General features: G+C 42.1%; 2 protein-coding genes across 13 annotated transcripts in view; one reads left to right on the top strand and one right to left on the bottom strand.

The window, feature by feature from the left end:
- GPM6B (glycoprotein M6B) overlaps positions 1–11,709 on the top strand; it is a 99,937-nt gene extending 88,228 nt beyond the window's left edge. For 5 of the 8 annotated variants that reach the window (XM_015848376.2, XM_015848404.2, XM_015848358.2 and 2 more), the window contains 5 exons: positions 2,363–2,519; positions 5,476–5,647; positions 7,040–7,113; positions 7,419–7,484; positions 9,715–10,079. In XM_015848376.2, the coding sequence (XP_015703862.1) occupies positions 2,363–2,519; positions 5,476–5,647; positions 7,040–7,113; positions 7,419–7,484; positions 9,715–9,864 (619 nt within the window). In that variant the 3' untranslated portion in view covers positions 9,865–10,079. Of the gene's footprint in view, positions 1–2,362; positions 2,520–5,475; positions 5,648–7,039; positions 7,114–7,418; positions 7,485–8,077 lie in introns of all 8 variants that reach the window. The other 3 variants (XM_015848386.2, XM_032441232.1, XM_015848367.2) reach the window with 2 other exon arrangements.
- Positions 11,710–11,885: 176 nt separating this feature from the next.
- OFD1 (OFD1 centriole and centriolar satellite protein) overlaps positions 11,886–18,122 on the bottom strand; it is a 28,932-nt gene continuing 22,695 nt past the window's right edge. For all 5 annotated transcript variants that reach the window (XM_015848299.2, XM_015848317.2, XM_015848308.2 and 2 more), the window contains 5 exons: positions 16,974–17,093; positions 15,849–16,000; positions 14,693–14,854; positions 13,877–13,947; positions 11,886–12,864 (listed from right to left, as the gene is read on the bottom strand). In XM_015848299.2, coding sequence (XP_015703785.1) covers positions 12,819–12,864; positions 13,877–13,947; positions 14,693–14,854; positions 15,849–16,000; positions 16,974–17,093 — 551 coding nt within the window. In that variant the 3' untranslated portion in view covers positions 11,886–12,818. The remainder of the gene's footprint in view (positions 12,865–13,876; positions 13,948–14,692; positions 14,855–15,848; positions 16,001–16,973; positions 17,094–18,122) is intronic.

Below are 18,122 nucleotides of genomic sequence, written 5' to 3' on the forward strand. Positions count from 1 at the left end.
CTCTAAGAGCACTGCAGGCAATGTTTTGGGGCTTCTCTGCCTCCCAGTGCCCAAATTCAGGATCCCCTGTGACCGCATGCACCCCCCACCCCCCCCCGCTGCTAGACACTGGGTCCTCTGTTGTGTGAAGCGAAGAGACGCTGCCATTAGCATAAAAATTTAGAGCAAAACAATGAGCAGCTGTTCTTAGAATTTGCAAATGAAATTGCAAAAGTAGCCACAACAGGCACCAGCTTTGCGTTTTGGAGAGTTGTTGACAAGATTTCTTGTTAAGGCGGCCTCAGCAGCTGGGGGGTTGTGCGACTCTTATACCAAAGAGCTCCGGCTCTGTTGAAGGCAAATAAGAAAGGCTGGGGAGATGAGGTGACAGAAAAGGGCAAAGAACTTAAGGCCAGGAGGTGTAAATTCAATGAAAAATATACTAGTAGGCCACCATTTGTGGAACTGATTTTTAGCCAGGTTTCATATTGCTTGTTTTTAGTGAGGTGCATAGTCTTTTAGACTGTTAGTGGCAGTGAAATGAATTCTGTTGTTGTCCCTCAAATGAGATAATTTCTTTATGCTTTGCAGCACAGGTGCGATGGATTTATCCAGTTATTTTGGAAAATAAACATAAATGCCACTTCACTTCCCACGTGTAATTTTAAATGATCAATATCCTGTTTTGATGCAAGAGGCATGCGTTCTGTCTGGATAATGCTTAACTATGTAAATTGTGGTAATCAGTTTTCTTCAAATGAAGCTAAATCATGCAGGTGTTCCTCAGAGACACGTATCTGTGCTGGCAGCCAGTTTAGGGAGAGTAGTAAGAACTGAAGAACAATCTGAGGAAAGACACACATACATATACCCTTAAAAAAAAATTAAAGGCAGTATGGGTCTATAAAGTTAATCTTTCTGTTCTATGAATAGCTTCATTAAAAATTGCCATCTCAACAAACATATATATATATATATATATATAAGGAATATAGGTTGTGGAGAAGTTAGTGCTAATGATAACTCTTTACTGGATGGGTGGTGAGACACTGGAACAGGTTGGCCAGTGAGGCTGTGGAGGTGTTCAAGGCCAGGCTGGATGGTGCTCTGAGCAATCTGGTCTAGTCAGCGGTGTCCCTGCCTATAGCAGGGGGTTGGAACTGGGTGATCTTGAAGGTTTCATCCAACCCAAAGCATTCTATGATTCAGTTATTCTGTGATAAAGTATGATTTCTGGAGACCAGAAGAAATGTTTTATAGAAGATCTGCCGTTCTGGTCCTTCAAAACAGTCAGCTCACGTGCTGAATCTGTGATGAGATTGCTGATATTATAGATGATTCTTTCTGTTAACTGTTCCGGCCAGAATAAAAACACTTCAGAGTGTCGCTGCTGGCAGTAGATTTGTAGGCAATGAAGAGTCTCGTCCAATAAGATCCAAAGAAAGTGCTTATAGCATGTGCCTTGTAGCCTTCCTTTGCACATTTCTAGAGTACCTCGAATGGAAGGGTTGTCTGAATGTTTATTTCACTTTTTAACATTTACCTGCATTTAGGGGAGCTTAAGTGTGACTTAAGGTGCTGAAGTGGTCTGCTTGCTTGGAAGTACCTTCATGGGCTGTGGAGAGCTTTCCTCAAGAGCACTCACTGCAGACAAGTGTCACTGAGTGTACAGACGTCTGCAAACATGCATTAACTGGATTTTACAGGTGGAAGTGGTGAACTTCAGGGACTGCTTCTTTCTCCCGAGCCCAGGGAACCAGCACAGGGCCTAGTAGATCAGCCAGCAGAGCAGCCCCATCCTTTTCTGCCTCAGTGCACTCTCCCCATGCTGGAGCTGTCAGACATTCCCCAAGTCCGGCATCGATCACAGGAAAGCACAGCACCATGGTGGAGGCATGAAATGGAGACCTCCAGCTTATGAGAACAGGCTGCCCAGGGAGGTTGTGGATGCCCCGTCCTTGGAGGTGTTCAAAACCAGGTTGGATGGGGCCCTGGGCAACCTGATCTAGTAAATGTGTATGTTTGGTGGCCCTGCCAGGCAGGGGGGTTGGAACTACATGAGCCTTGAGGTCCCTTCCAACCCAGGTCATTCTGTGTGATTCTGTGTGTGATTATGACTAACAGCACTCAGGGCAGGAACCACAGCACAAACAGGAGATACTCGAGCAGACATGGGACTTATGAACATCAGCAGGGTGTGCCTGTGGCAGTGGGGCAATTGGTGTAGCAGCCTCCTGCAGCCCACTTGCTTAAAATGCATCAAAGAGCTCTGAACTGTGTCTCTAAAGAAGGAATTGTCTCATACCTGTTACAATTAGGGAGGACTTGCTTTGTTTAAATAGGACTGAGATCTAATTATGTCTTATTTCCTTTTCCATTGTAGAATACAGCTAATGCAGTATGTAATTTATGGCATTGCATCGTTTTTCTTCTTGTATGGAATAATCCTCTTGGCAGAAGGCTTCTATACAACAAGTGCTGTGAAGGAGCTGCATGGAGAGTTCAAAACAACAGCCTGTGGCCGCTGCATCAGTGGAATGGTGAGTAGTGCTGGAAGTGGGAACATTTGCCATTGCTTGCTAAAACCCATTGGGCTTGGCTTGACTCCTGTGTTTTTGAACCACAGCGTCGTGCTGCTGCCTTTAACTCCTTATGGGTGGGCAGAGCCAATCCCTGCTGCTGATCCTTCTTTGAATTTTGAGGATGTTCAGTCAAATCCAAACTCTTTATGTTGACTTTCGGGGTGCTTCCAAGGTCTCCCCCCTGCTGAAGCTGAACTCACTGTTCATAACTCATGGAGGCTTCTGATTTTGGAGCCCTCAATATGAGACAGAATTAAAGTTGCACTTTTGAACATGGCATGCACTAACAGTGGTAAGGGCAGACTGTAAAAGGGCTGTGGTTTGCAGAGCTATTTAAGTAGCAGACTGCAGTGCCTCTGACTTCCTCGGTCTGTTCTACATGAGGATGTCTGGATCCTTCAAACAAACAGCAATGAATGAAGCTTCACAACGTCACGGCACTTGAATCAAATATTTCCATCTCGCTTTTGCAGATGGCAAAAGGGATAGAGGCATAATAATCAGTCCTTTTTTTGCAAAGCTGGAACACTTAGAGCCTTCAAGTCACAAACCATTCTTCTCTTCAGCATTCTTCTGTATTAGCACAACATTTTAAACAAAGTTTAACTAAAAATAAAACTTCAGATTCTCACCCACGTTGCCCCCCAGGGCGCACTCTGCGAGAACAGCAACGTAACTGTTTCTGAGACGGGATTTCAAAGCTATTGCTGCAAATCTGAATTCAAGGCTCGTAGTTCTGGAGGAAGATAAGCAGTGTGACAGATTGCCCATGGGAAAGTGTGGGTGAGAAGAGCAGAGGTTTTTGATGCGATTGTTGCATTTTAATATACAGCCTATATCCTGTACTTTAAAAAATATGTGCTTTCGGCAGGCTAAATACCAAGAAGATGCGTGTTTATTTTCATGAAGGTTAACAATTTTCCACTATGCTGTTGGGTGCTTATTGAGTTTTTCAAGAGCTAATGAAAATAAGGCTTCTGATCATTTCCCAGTTAAGCAGCTATTCTCCCCTCCTTTTTCTTGGAAAGTATCTTCGCCGTGGAGCAAAATTATGTCTAAAACAGCGTTTTCCACAGATGCAAAATACAGTGGAAACGTAGACATGTGCGCATTCCATTACTGTGGATAATTGCTTCTGCAGTCGGATAGTTGTGTAAGCACATGATTGTCAGCTGCGTACACAAATACCAGTGTGACACGCAGAAAATCACAAGGTTTGCAAGCAGGAATAATATTTTCGCAGTCTGGTGGCTGCAGCTGGGTGCACACAGCAGCTTTTGGGCATCCAGTGGTTTTTCTGCCAATTTGATCAAGAACTTCTATGTTTTCCTCAGCAACATCACTGAGCTGGGGGCAGTCCCCTCCGAGTCGCATAGGATTATTACAGGAGACAGACTTCTGACTTGACTGAGCTGTTTCTCCTGGCTGTGGTAGCACACAGTAACTGTTTCCAACAGTTTATCTCTATTACACACGAGGTCGATTGTGCTTTTTCCTAGCTATTGCAGGAGTTGAAGGCTTTGTGTTCTCCTTCTCATGGACATTTCAAATACACAAGTGCAAGCCCACATTTTGCTCACAGCATAGTTAAAGAAATCCTTTAAACTGATCCACTTGGTTGATACTGAAAGCCAGTGAGAGATCTGGTGCATGGCACAAGGCGGGTTATTTTGGTTCAGCGGTATGTAAATTCGAGGTGAGCTGTTTGTTTTTTGGGGTGTTTGTCTTAGTTTTTCAGGTCCTTCCAGCTGCCCACATGTCACCTTCTTTCCTTATAAAGCCCAACCAAATGCTGAACCACTGCTATAGGATCTCCAGCCTTGTTTGGTGTGGCTGGACACACCTCTGAGGATGCAGACTTCCTCCACTGCAGGATATTTGTTCAGTTTGGGGCCAGGCTGAGAGAATTCCTCTGCATTAGAGCTTTTCCCATCCTTGCTGCACTGGCATACAGGTTTCATATAGGAGTACAGCGTCTGTTCTACTGCAAAGTGAAGCCTTCGCAGTACACAGCAAGAAGGTGTATGCAAGGTGTAAAAAAGTTTCCCTGCTTTGCAAGTTGATTCCACTCTCTCAAGGAGGGGCAAGCTCGGAGCTGATGCCAGAGTTCTGAGTAGTACCTCACCATTAAACTTAACATGGAAGAAGAGGGAAGAGAGAGGAGGTCCAGTGGGAGGAGGAAGCTGGAGATTACCAAAGCAGTGAGTGCCATACCTGGTAATCTCACCAAAGAAAATGCAGGTAATTTCTTTTTTTTTTTTTTGGAAAAAGAGAACACAAACCAGCAAATTTCAGTGGGAAAATCCATCATCTTCTCTGAGGTGAAGTAAGTAATTTTCTTCTTGGCAATGTGTATTAGATCAACTCCAGCTTTCTGATTTGTAATGAATATAGTGTGCTTTCCAAAACAGGTATTCTCATTTGTTACATTCAGAATTGATTCCAGTAAATCAGGGAGCAGAGGAAAGCTCTGTAAACATTGATTCACTCTACTGTTGTGATTTGCAAGTTGCATGGAAGTGCTGGTATATTACAGCTAACAAAAACCAATCTTTATACTGACTCCTGTTGGCATTCTTATTGGTTCTAGCCTACAACCAGCATCCCTGCCTCGTGGAGCCTCTTGAGAAATGAATGGGCTGCTCACTCAGGAGGCCACGCTGTTTGTTCTAGGAGCCTGATGAGAAAAGAAATGCCTGAATTACTTCCTCAGTAGTGCTGAGAGCAGCAAATTATTTTGAAGCTAAGGTTGTTCACACAGGTGGAAATAAGAGAGTATCTTAATGGAAGTTAAATACCTTATTACTCAATTTCTGAAAGTGTGTTTGAAGACTGTATCGAAGCATTTTTAAGGAAAAATCAAGTATTCTTTTCAAAGAGCAAATGTGAAGTGCTTGTTTTTTTTTCTGCCCAGTTTGTTTTCCTCACCTACGTGCTTGGAGTGGCCTGGCTCGGGGTCTTTGGCTTCTCTGCTGTGCCTGTCTTTATGTTTTATAACATATGGTCAACTTGCGAAGTCATCAAATCTCTTCAGATAAACATGACGGTTCCGGGAGACCAGATCTGTGTGGATATCAGGCAATACGGTACTTATTCAGATCCTGATTAAATGTTTTATCCTCTCTCCTTGGTCTGTCTTCCCTAGTTTTGTTTCAGCTTCATCAAAGGAACCAAAAGCAAAAGCATCTTGTATCCCTGAATGTGCTATTGCTTTTCTAATTAATTCAGATTACATTGATCTCTTTCCAGATGCAATCAGTTCAACTGAACTGGCAAGTCATTTATCTAAAATGATTCTGTGGCAGTTTCCAATACTATAATATTAGGTGTAAAAATAGATCGACCTCAAAGCAAACTGCTTAGATGCAGAGCTGAGAGAGAACCAGATTCTGTTTTCTTGAACCTATTTGTATATATTTTTTCTTAACAAAAATTGTGCTTTAACAATTACTTTCAGTTACTTTCAGACAGGACAAGAGGGAATGGCCTCAAGTTGTGCCAGAGGAGGTTCAGATTGGATATTAGGAGACATTTCTTCTCATAAAGAGCAGTGATGCAATGGCACAGGCTGCCCAGGGAGGTGGTGGAGTCAGCCACCCCTGTAGGTGTTCAGGGAACATGTGGATGTGGCACTGATGGATGTGGTCAGCGGGCATGGTGTGATGGGTTGCTGGTTGGACTAGATGACCTTGGTGTCCTCTTCCAACCCTAATGATTCCATGATTCCCTGAGAAGCGTAAACCAGCAATGAGCAGTCTGCCTCAGATAGTACTAAATTTATACTGATTTCTGATTACTCACAGAATTGGCTGCTTGTGATTCCTTGCTCCTTCCGCTCTGGAGGCAGCCATAGCTGAAGGTCTTCAACTGTATATTGCAGTTGCAGGGAAGAAAGTAGCTTTAAAGTGAATCCCGTGAAGTCTTTCTTTTCAGACGCCACACTGTCCTGAGATAGTTCAGGTTATTTCAAACTTCTAAGTTCCTGTTGACTTTTCTGATTTTCAGTCGTGTAAGAGAAGTAATAAAGAGTATGTGAGGCTATGGCAGACCAGACCTTCTTGTAGCAGCTCTTGCTTATTACTTTTTTACCTATTTGATGGAGTAGAACTTAACCTTGTAAGGGGTGGATATCATGAATGGTGCCAGGTCTCTCTAAGATGCAGATTATTCCCTTCAGCCCCCAGTCAGGGAGCAGGCAGCTCCAGTCTCATACTGGACCTGAAAGTGCATAAGCCAACCATTTGGCTGCCATATGGGAAAGCCACATCTGAGAACACAGCTTGGCAGGAAGCCTTGGTACAAAGAGAGAGCGCAGTATGAACAAGTTTATTTCTCCTGCCAATTCAAAGCTGTGCTGGTCAATGTGTGGATGCCCAAAATGGGAATGCAACTGGAAAGTGGGAGGATAAGATGAGAAGGGAACAGAAAGCTTGTGCCGATTCCTAAGATTAATGATTTCTTTTCCTGTACTATTTCAGGTATTATCCCATGGAACGCTGTACCCGGCAAAGCCTGCGGTCCGATCCTGGAGAACATCTGCAACACGAATGAGGTAAGCAGACGCCCTGTGGGCACCTTCTGCCTCCAGGTTGCTAAGTGGAGCATGGGGTAGTAGCTAACCTGATGGCGGCTTCTTCAGGAAACCAATACTAGTAAAGAGATTGATTTAAACAGAATATTGAAAGTATGCTGTATCTGTGCATCCAAAGAGTGTTTTCTAAATACTCTGTTTTTTTAAAGCTTTGAACCCTTTGCTATGGAGACAGCATATTTTTTATTCTTTACAATAGCTGAAATGTGTTTTATACCATCCACAGTTACTTTAATTAAAGTGCTTTAACATCTTTTTCTCCCTAGTTCTACATGTCTTATCACCTCTTCATTGTGGCTTGTGCTGGAGCTGGTGCCACTGTCATAGCATTGGTGGGTAGAAATTTTTACCTTTTTTACTGTAAAATGTGTTCCATTCAGGCTTAAGATGCTTTAAGGCCAAATTTTGTGCATCTTTAAAATAGTGATACTGCACAGAAAGGAGGACGAGCTGTAACCATCTGGTTATTTGCTGCTACGCTTCGGTCATTACCAGTTACTTCTGCTTTAGGAAGTCATCTTAACCCACCTACCCTATGCTTAGAAAGAAAACTTCTTCACGTGTCCTTTTAAAATCCCACTTCTATCCAGTATTGGTGCTTTTATGTCCACCATTTCTTTTCGTTCTTGTAGATTATGGAGTCAGTAGCTTGTATGCTATTCTTATGTCTGCCCCAAGCGATTTGACCTGTCCAACCTTGCAGTGCCAAGTCCAGGTGTAAGAGTCCCTGTTCTTTGGCAAAACAGCCTTAGGCCTGTTTGTAGATTCTACTCAGGGGATAAAAGGCGAGCAATTTATCTTGCATCTTCACCCCGGATGAAGCTCCAAATAGCATCTGTTGTAAAAGTATCGACAGTTGCCCAAGTGGGCTTGAGCCGTCACCTTGCTGTGTCTTACTCTCCTGTATTTTGTTCTCTTCCACCAGCTGATCTACATGATGGCTACTACATATAACTATGCTGTTTTGAAGTTTAAGAGTCGGGAAGATTGCTGCACTAAATTCTAAATTGTATAAGCCCAGTAAAGAGCTGCATTGCGTAGCTTGAAAAAATACCACTGACACCCTAGGCTAAAAGTCTAGCTTTCTGAATTTTGTTACAGTAATTGTAAATAGCTTCAATAAGCCTCATTTAGCTTATCAGATTAATAAAATGACTTCTTGTATATGAACAATGATGTGGATGAGATCTGGCTATTCCGTCATGTTGAGAGGATTCAGTTACTGTAGGACTGTTCATGAATTGTTCTTCTGAAGATGGGATGTTTTCATTTGATGGCTCCATTTTGCTTTCCAATACTCATCTCTAAAACAGATTTTCTGGAACAGAATTACTCATTTACTCTTCACCATGAACGACAACTTCAAAAACCTCGAGCGTGCTAAATATACACGATACAGAACAAAAAGAGTAATAAAGCAATGCCAGTCTCTTTTGGCAGCAATGAGAAGCTCCAGTGCTATGAATTAGTTAGCTGTATTTCTGGTGCGTGGATGATTAAGTTGATAATTTTCTTTTCCTTCATTTCCAAACAATTGCCAAATGGCTCCCTCTGGAAGGCGATACATCCTGTATCAACTCGGCGTCAAACAATCACACTCTGGTTTTGGGCCCCAAGCTAGTAAGAAATAACATACAAATCCTTTGTTGTTTGTGTGGCTTGCGCTTTAGTAACTGATTTCTCGGTAGCCAGATCTCAAAAATGTAAGTATGACTGCACAGGAAGCAAAACCATGCATAGAGCGTAGAGGCATTTTTCACACTGTTGGGGGGAATAAAGGAGAAGAGAATCAGTGTTTTTCAGATGTAGATTTTTTGTTGTTGCACGAAGTGTGGGGAAGAGAAACTGGGAAGAGATGAGTTCACAAAGTAGAAAAAATCCCCACGATTACAAAAAAAACAACCCAGTTGCTACATGTAAGAGTTTTCACCTGAAGTCAGACTGTGGGAGTTTTAAGATGTATTTGTAGCGGTACACGATCAAGACTTCTTAACCCAGAGCTTGCATGCTTTTGCTTAGTTTTGGAGCGGCGTTTTGTTGTTTAACTTTTCCATGTGTTACTGTAGCCTTGTTCACCTGAATAAAACTGTTTACAGCTTCAGACTTTTTCCAGGGGGAGGGTGGAGTTCACATCTGCTTGTTGGGGATAAAGAATTACCAGGATCTGGGCTTGAACATACCTAAGCACCACCGCCTTAGGAAGCAGTTTTTCTGAGCACCTCCTGTTTGCAGATGACGTAAATTGCCACATACAAACAAACGTTTATTTTTCTCACTTCCCCCCCATTCTGCATTTTAATTGATCCCTACAACTCTGTAGCTCATTTAATTACCGTGACACTAACTTCCTCTCAGTTGTGAATAACCACCCTCAATATTAGCATGCAGAATTGTAGAGACCTTTGAAAATAGCCTCTGTGCTTGTTTTAATAACAGAATGCTTATTAACGTAGAGTAACTTTTATTTGGTCGTTATCGTAAGGTGCGTCTATTAATCTAACTAGCAGCTTGCTTTGCCTCTTGACATGCTCACTAGCCATCATGCTCACCCTTCTCTTCCAGATCCACTTCCTCATGATACTGTCTTCTAACTGGGCCTACTTAAAGGATGCAAGCAAAATGCAGGCCTACCAAGATATCAAAGCAAAAGAAGAGCAGGAGCTTCAGGATATCCAGTCTCGGTCAAAAGAGCAACTGAATTCTTACACATAAATGGTTGCCACAGTAATTCAGCAGAAGAATTCTGTAGCTCTGACAAATCAACAAATAGCTGCTCTGCAGTACAGATCTGTGTCTACCAAACAAAATTATAGAGAAGTGTAAAAGCTTCACGTTCGAGCTCCTGGAACACGTTCGTAGGGAAACCTTCCCATGGGTAATCTTCCATCCTTTCACACAGAGAATGGAGGTTTTATTCCAGGCATTTTAAAAGGCAACACTTTGACACAGTGAGTGTCACACAATGAGTGACCAAATTATTCTTCTTTGAGACTTTTGCTATTTACTATTATTTGACATACAGCATGAAGTCCTGCACAAAACTGTGGCGGTTGCTCCAAACCAGCAAGCAGTAGGGATTTGTGCAGCTCTTAGACACAGGCACATGTAAGAAAGATGCGTGATTTAGGACCTTGGTTTATGTACCATGTATATGAAGCTGTGGCTGAATGACATTTCTGACAGCAGCTCGCGCTCATTTGAAAGCACAGCTGTTGCAGTATTTCCTAAGTAAGTTATAATAGGGCACTCCCTGATCACGCTTTACATGGGCCACAGGAACAGCCATCTACTTTTGTGCCACACTTTTTTACGATGCAGCAGTCGCTCCCCTGTGCTTACCCGAGTGTTGCGCAGCTGTCCCGAGTCTTCATCTTTCTTTTTATTACCTATTTACTGGAATGTAGATGCTTGGATCTGGATAATGATCCCCTTCTTTGAAAATAAATGTCAGCTTTGCCTTAATATTTATTTTCTATAAATGTCTTAGCATTTATATAGCGGCAGGAGACCATTATCCTACATTGCAAGTGAAAAGTGTTACCTTATTAAAATGATGCCGATGTGACTATTCCAAGTGAGCAGATGATGAGAAAGCTTGCAGAGTTCGACACCAACAGTAACAATGACAGCCATAAAAACAGAACACAGGATGTCCACCTTTCTCTCTCTTGGTGCTTAGCAAATTTATAGTCAGTGCTTACGTGTTTTCCTTTTTACAAATTCATTAGCACATTGAGAAAACATGGTGGTCAGAAAATGACGACATGAGCTGGTGCCATCTTAAAGTCATTATTTCCCATAGAAGTCTGCCTTCTAATCAATGTTTTATTTCAGAAGCTTTCAGTGATATCTTGAGTATTAGTGATGGTATACTTGGTGTTTGTTCTATATGATATATATATATATAAATATATATATAAATGTTGGGGAGAAAAGTTAAATACATCATTTGTTTGCGGGGGGAGGTGGGGGGGTGGGGAAGAAAAAACGAGTATCTGAGTCATACCCATGTTATGCTGACGTGTGGTTTGATAGTTTTGACTGCTTGCTGAGTGTAAGTCAAAGGAAGCACAACATTTCCTGAAGCTGGAATTAAAAGAGGCATTTGGGGGGGGGGGGGGGGACGAGGGGGGTTGTTAACTGCAAATATGATTTCTTTTCTGTTAAACATTGCAGTCTGATTTGACAGTTTGAAAGGGGGGCAGAGTTGGTCGGTGTAGAGCAAATATGACAAATAGCCTAGTGTATGTTCTTACCTGTTGCATGAAGGAGACATTTCTACGGCAATGCAGGTGATGTTCTAGCCCAGTGTTTGCATAAGGGTAATAATGGAGGCAGTGTCTTAAAGCCTAATTCTTTTCTAATTCAGTGTAGCTATTACTGGGAGTTTTTGAAGTTTTGTTTAAGTAGTCTAATATTTTTATGTAAAGAGCATTAAATTTTGCTATGTATAAATTTTTGTAACCTAACAGTGAATCAATATTTTCTATCAGTGCCAAGGGCTTCCTGTAGTTACATCCAAGTGTTAAAAATAAATATTTGTAGATAATAGACAAATACTCGTGGTATGCTTATTTTAAACAGACCTGTAGCTACCCTCTACTAGCGCACCTGTGTTATTATCTTGATCTGAAGTGAAGCACATTCTGTTCATTGCTATCCATTTGGTGATGTATGGCAGGAGGCTGCTCTGTAGGCGTGTGCTTCGGCATGGTAAGGCGGTGAGTTTTCCTAGCGTGGAGTACCGCTACTTGTTCCAGGTCCCCTTCCTCACAGCAGGCAGAATGAAGCTGTTCCTGTAAATCTGGCAGCATACAAAGTTAGTAAACGGTTTTTAATCTCAGTTTCAGAAGGTAAAGTTTGCCTCATTTATGAGAATCTGCATGAATTCAAGGCAGACCTTCAGGTTTTGCCCCTGTCTTCTGTCAAACTGGGCTTCATGTTCTTCTAAGGTAGGGGAAGATAAGCAGCCTCAGCACACTGCAGGTTGCACCATACGCTGCCACCCAGAATTACTCCATTATTAAAAATACTGTATTATATGCTGTAAATAAAGTTTAACGATCTTGCCTATACTCTACCTACAAAATGCAAAGCTTAAATAAAGATGAGTCAAATAGCATTTTTATCTGAATCTCTCCGTTCTGGGCTGCTGAATACTAACACAGCGAGACGTGAGATAAGGCTGCTTTAGAAGTGTTCACTTTTCCTGCTGCAGCAGGCAAGTTAACGTGGTTCTGTCGCACAAGCCAAGGGTCTCCACCAGATGCCTCTAAAGCCACATAACAGCCTAAGTGTAACAAAAAGTTTGGTTATCCCACTGCCCTGCAGTTGGCAAGTGATGGGGAAGGGGGTGGGAGGGGAGGAACAGCACCTCAAAAGCTGTAGAAGGCTGTAGGGATTCAAGGCCAAAGGCCATTCACCTGGACACACCAATTTACAGCTTCCAGCAAGCACAGGGGCTCCTCCAGCATCACCAATGCATCAGGAATCTTGAGGGCAGTGACTGAAGCAGTGGGACTCCAGCATCAGCTTTATTCATTTATAACTGCACAGCCTGCAATTTGCGGGCCTAGCACTTACTACGACTTCCTTCACAGACAGAAAGGTGTTTTAAAAACGTTTTATTGTAGTTAAAAACAAAGACCCAAATCAGTTGCTGTTGATCACCAGAAGTTGTCGTCATCGTCTCCGTGAGAAATGCCTGCAGCACTGTATGTGGGACAGAAGGGGAGGAAAATAAGATATGAGACTTAAGTAGCTTCTTATTTTAAATATATGTTTGTTTTAAAGCAAAAGTTAAAAGTTCAACACAATTTAAGAGGCTGCACATAATCACTGCTTTAGTTGAAGTCCATCTGTGCTGCTCCTGTGAACTGAGAGTAAGCAAGCCTTTAGCAGTGAGATCTGGGCCACCTCCTCTGTGCACTGGCACTCTCATATAATACTTCTGTATTACTGACCCAGAACATCCAGGTGTAACTCAGGAGAACCAGTGAACAACAGCACTCCAAAGGGACAGATAACACTGAATCATATATATAGATATATAGATATATAACATGTATATATAACAGAAGTAATTTTTTAAGCGCACTCCTTAGATTTCCTTAGATACTTTTTCAGTTGTACACCTTCAAATAAATCAAAATATCAGACTGATAAGAGAGATTTCTCTCCCCTATCATGGAGATATTTTTCCCCTATCAAAGAACTAAAGGCAACATGTCTTTATTTATTGATCTCCAGAGGTAACCCACAGTAAATGTGGGACATGCGCAGGCTGCCAGTAAGCTCTCTGACACAGCGCGTGAACTAGTTTGTCAGAAGTCCACGATGCTTCCAATAAATCAAAGCTGAAGGCAATGCAAATGACAGACTACCTGCTAGGTGCAGCACAGACACACTTTCATCGGGTCACTGCCCAGGAAGAATCCCTCAGGCTTCAGTTCTACGTAAAGAAACTGAGACGCTGCTCAGTTGCAGGTGAAAGTTTTAATTGCAACAGCCATTGAAACAGATGATGGAATGTAGGTTCCTAGACTTCAACTTCACAACTTACCTGTAGGAAAACTGTGAGGATTCTCCGCTATTGCAAGATTTTTACTTTTTATTACAAGTTTGTTACTTTTTATTTTGCTTTTTGAGAGGTAGATGCCTTCTTAGCCCTAATTCACACCATATTTATGAACAGAAGCGGTTAGAAGAAACGTGTGGTCCTTACCTGCCGTCTTTCTCGCTAGATGTGATTCCCTCCATGAAAGACAGGTCCTGTATTTCTTCCTTTTTCGAATCCTGGCAGCCAAGAGGAAAACACACTTTCTGTAACTGATTCTTAAATCAAAGCTTAAGGGAGTAATAATTGCTCCTGCTCTTTAGGGCACCTCACTGAAAATAAAACTCTCCAGAAAGAGCCAGCTCATTTCTGCCAATGAAGCGCTGCATGTAGAATAATGGAGCTTTGGAAAAACAGTCTGGGATAATGACTGAAAAAAGTATGCAGCAGCTTGATATCAAAGTCATGTTCCCCCATGTGCTTGCTCTATCAGGACACATTTTTCTTTCTGCCAAGCTGAATTCTGTCACAGAATCACAGAATGGTTTGGGTGGGAAGGGACCCCAAGGATCATTAAATTACAACCCCCCCCGCCACAGGCAGGGCTACCAACCGCCATAACTAATACTAGACCAGGCTGCCCAGGGCCCCATCCAACCTGGCCTTGAACACCTCCAGGGATGGGGTATCCACAACCTCTCTGGGCAGCCTGTGCCAGCACCTCACCACTCTCATAGTAAAGAACTTCCCCCCAACATTCAATCTAGACCTTTCCTCCTCATGCTGATCAATATGGCCAGCTGTAGTAGTGGAGCACAAACTGACCTTCATAGATCTGAACTGCTGCACTTTAATTAGGATTTCAAAACACCACATTTAAACACAGGATTTTAAAAACTGAAGGCAGATTTATGCTTAAACACAGTCCCAGGACCTAAATAAATTAATTAAAATACTTCGAGGGCCCTTTTTAAGAATAATCACCTCATGTGCCAGTTCCTGCTCTCTCCTCTGCTGTATTATTTTCATGTATTTTTCTAATGGGTTTGGAGTAGAATCCTTTACAATTTCTTCAGCATCAGAATTATTGCTTTTGCCTTTTTCTCCCTTCTCTTCTTCATCAGTTTTCATTGAGTCCTGGATCAACTTTAAGACAAAAATAAAGAAATAAAATTAAATACTGATCAGGTCAAAAATTACCCGGACACCAAAACACCTACAGGGCTTAATGCTAAACTCAGTGGAATGTGCCAAATGTAATCTGCATTATATGTGCTACATGCAGTTCAAGTTGAAGTGTCAAATTCAAGGAGCATCGTTCAAGAAAACCCTCTCTGTCTGGATGCCTTGAAATGCTGTGAGGACTGAAATCCCAGCTTCTCGTTATGGCCAGAGAGCTGGGTTGAGGTGGGCAACTGCATGCAGACCAAAGAAAATGAGCTGACACAGAGGGGCTGTGTAATTTAGTGAAGTGAATTAACTGAGGTCTTGGGTGTGGGAAAAGGAAGAAGAAAGCAGGGTGGGGGAGCAAAAAACTGAACACTATTTCAGTATGTGCTCAACAGCTCAAAAGGATTTAAACTCCCTATAGTCTCCTTTTAACTTCTTCTTCTCCACAATCACCCTAGTTAGGGTAGTTACCCTGGTGAAGGCTAATGAACAGATGGACATTGAGATGTTCTGGTGATGTCACGCAGCAGCAAGTGCAGACAAGATAGATGACAAGTGTATCACTTGTTCCGTTACAGTCTGGTGACATTTGCATTCTCGCCATGAAACTCTATGGACACGAATCATTTATACAAAGAATGGAATAAAAAGCATCCATTTCCAGTGGAGAAGTTACTTGGTGTAACAAGCTCTAGCTTGGATGATTCAAAGCTGGATGTGGCTCTGGACAGCCTGGTCTGGTGGTTGGCGATTCTGCACATAGCAGGGGGTTGAAACCAGATGATCACTGTGGTCCTTTTCAACCCAGGCCATTCTATGATTCTAGCAAGATCCTTTGTTTAGTCATACAAACACATTAAAGAACTTGGCCTCTACTACTTTCATCTAAATTAAAAGAATAAAATCTATTTCTAAAATAATATGGAAGTACAAAGCCCCATTACTAATAGAGATTAAAACACTGAATCACCGTCTCATTCTTCAGCTCTTCTGCTTCATTTTGCTCCCTCTCCCCAGTTCCCTGTTGTTCTCCCTCTCTCCTTTCTTCTCCGGCTTTCCTCTCCTCTTCCCAGCGTTTGTCTTCTGTATTTTGTTCTTCAGTCTCTCTTCGATCCAACACAGCTGTGAAAAATTATTTCAGCCTCTCTGATATGATTTATATATACACTTTTGTAGTCTACTGCAGTAGCATTCAAGTAAGTTACAGATTCCTGGATAGCATTAAGGGTAAATGAAAAACAACTGGATTTTTTTATATATATACATATACTACAGTTATATACCTGGCAGTGTTTCTTTCCACTTCAGTGCATTTCAGCCTGATGTATGACTGCCCACAAGTCCAACGGGGAGCCCGAGTGGGGGCTGCAGAACTGACAAATCTCTCTCTGCATTTCTCATTCCAATCTTGAGTTTTCTCATTAAATCTGTTACCTTACAGCCCATGCTATATTCCTTCCCTCAGCAATGTGGTTGGATCTAATTCTTTATAAAGCAAAGCACTTTAAAAATGTCTTAACATTACTTAAAGACAGGCTGCCTATGTGACCAGTATATTGAAAATCCACGTAAGTGGAAGAGCATTCAGATGGCAATTTGATGGGCAAACTAAAAACTGGGCAATGTTAGAAGCTAGCACGATCTTCTCTAAATGAGAATCACCGTGTTGCCATGCAGAACAATTAGAAAAGCTGCATATGCTGCACTGAAATCAGCCCAATCCACCCAAAGAATTAAATCAGTGTTGTGATAACGCAGCCTGTGAACATAGGGACAATATTTAATAATCACTAAAAAAAGAAGGTGAAAAGAATCAAAATCCTCTCTGGAGGAAGAGGTGTATGGGAGGGAAGGAGGGCTGTATAAAAATCCTTTAATTAAAAACCAGTTTAACCAAAATGAGGGTGAGGAAAGTCATCCTCGCGGAGCAACGCAAAAGAAAACACTCTTCCTCCTTTACTGCAGAATGCTCTGGGGAAAAGCTTCCAATCACTTCAGCACCCAGACCTACAGAACGTTCAATATTTAGCTTTTTGTTTTGCGCAGCTGACATCTAAAAGGGGCATTCACTTTTGTTTCTGAGCTGAGAACTCACTCAAGTCCTGCGGCGAAGTGGCTGTCGCTCGCACAGTGGCTGTGACATGGTTTCCATTGACAGTGTCCCCAGATGGATGCAAGACATCACTTTCACACTGCTCTGGAATGTCCCCCTGATCTGGAGAAGAAATGCGAACAATGGCTTCATTATTCTGTAATCACAATAGCGGAGCAAAGGAAGGGACACAAAGTGTGGGAATGGCTCTGTTTGAGCTCATAAATATAAGCACTAATTGAGCGTTTTCCTTCCAACTTGACCACGTCCCTGAGGATGAAGAATTATCACAGGCTGTGCTTGCTTATTTAATTACCGAATTGTTCGGTTTTAAATTAGCTGTTGGAACGCATCTGTTTACAAAGCCAAAACAGAATCATGAATAAATATATAATAGAAAACCAAAATGTTTTCATTTCTTTACATAATCATGACACGGATCACAGAAAAATGACGCGTCCAAACTTAACTCATCCATTTCACGCACATAAAACAACTCTCAATTACTTTATCCCATATTTTATTAGGATCCTTGCCTTCTTCAGGGCATGGGATGGATAATGTTAACTCAAATACTCTGCATGATACTTTCACGTGTGGAAAATGGCTCTGGATTAAAAAAAGGCAACTGCTGTACTTCCCCTATTATACTCAGTTCCATCTTCATGATTTATTTGCAAAACACACAAACTGCTACTATCCCAGCATTACAGTAGACTGCAAAACGCCAGACGTTGCCACTTGTGGTGGGCAGCCAACCCAAAATATACAATACTGTTATTCCAAACATTTCATCTAACTCAGTACAGATACCTCATGTATCTCCTTACATTTTGGGTCTAGGCCTGGAGAATAGAAATCCTTCATCTTTCAGATATTAGTGAGGTTTCAAATATTTTTCCAGGCTGCAATAAATACTGTCTGCGCGGCCTGCGCCATGTCTGAAAGTCACCCCGCTGCCTCCAATGGAGTACAAGGCTTTCCACATTCTCTTTTGTCACCTTTATACTGTAAAATCACAGAATGGTTTGGGCTGGAAGGGACCTTTCAGTCACCCAGTTCCAATCCCCTGCTATAGGCAAGGACATCTCCCTTTAGACCAGGTTGCTCAAAGTCCCATCCAGCCCAGCCTTGAATGCTTCCAGGGAGGGG

The sequence above is a fragment of the Coturnix japonica genome, chromosome 1 (assembly GCF_001577835.2).
Source record: "Coturnix japonica isolate 7356 chromosome 1, Coturnix japonica 2.1, whole genome shotgun sequence".
NCBI classification, from domain to species: Eukaryota; Metazoa; Chordata; class Aves; order Galliformes; family Phasianidae; genus Coturnix; species Coturnix japonica.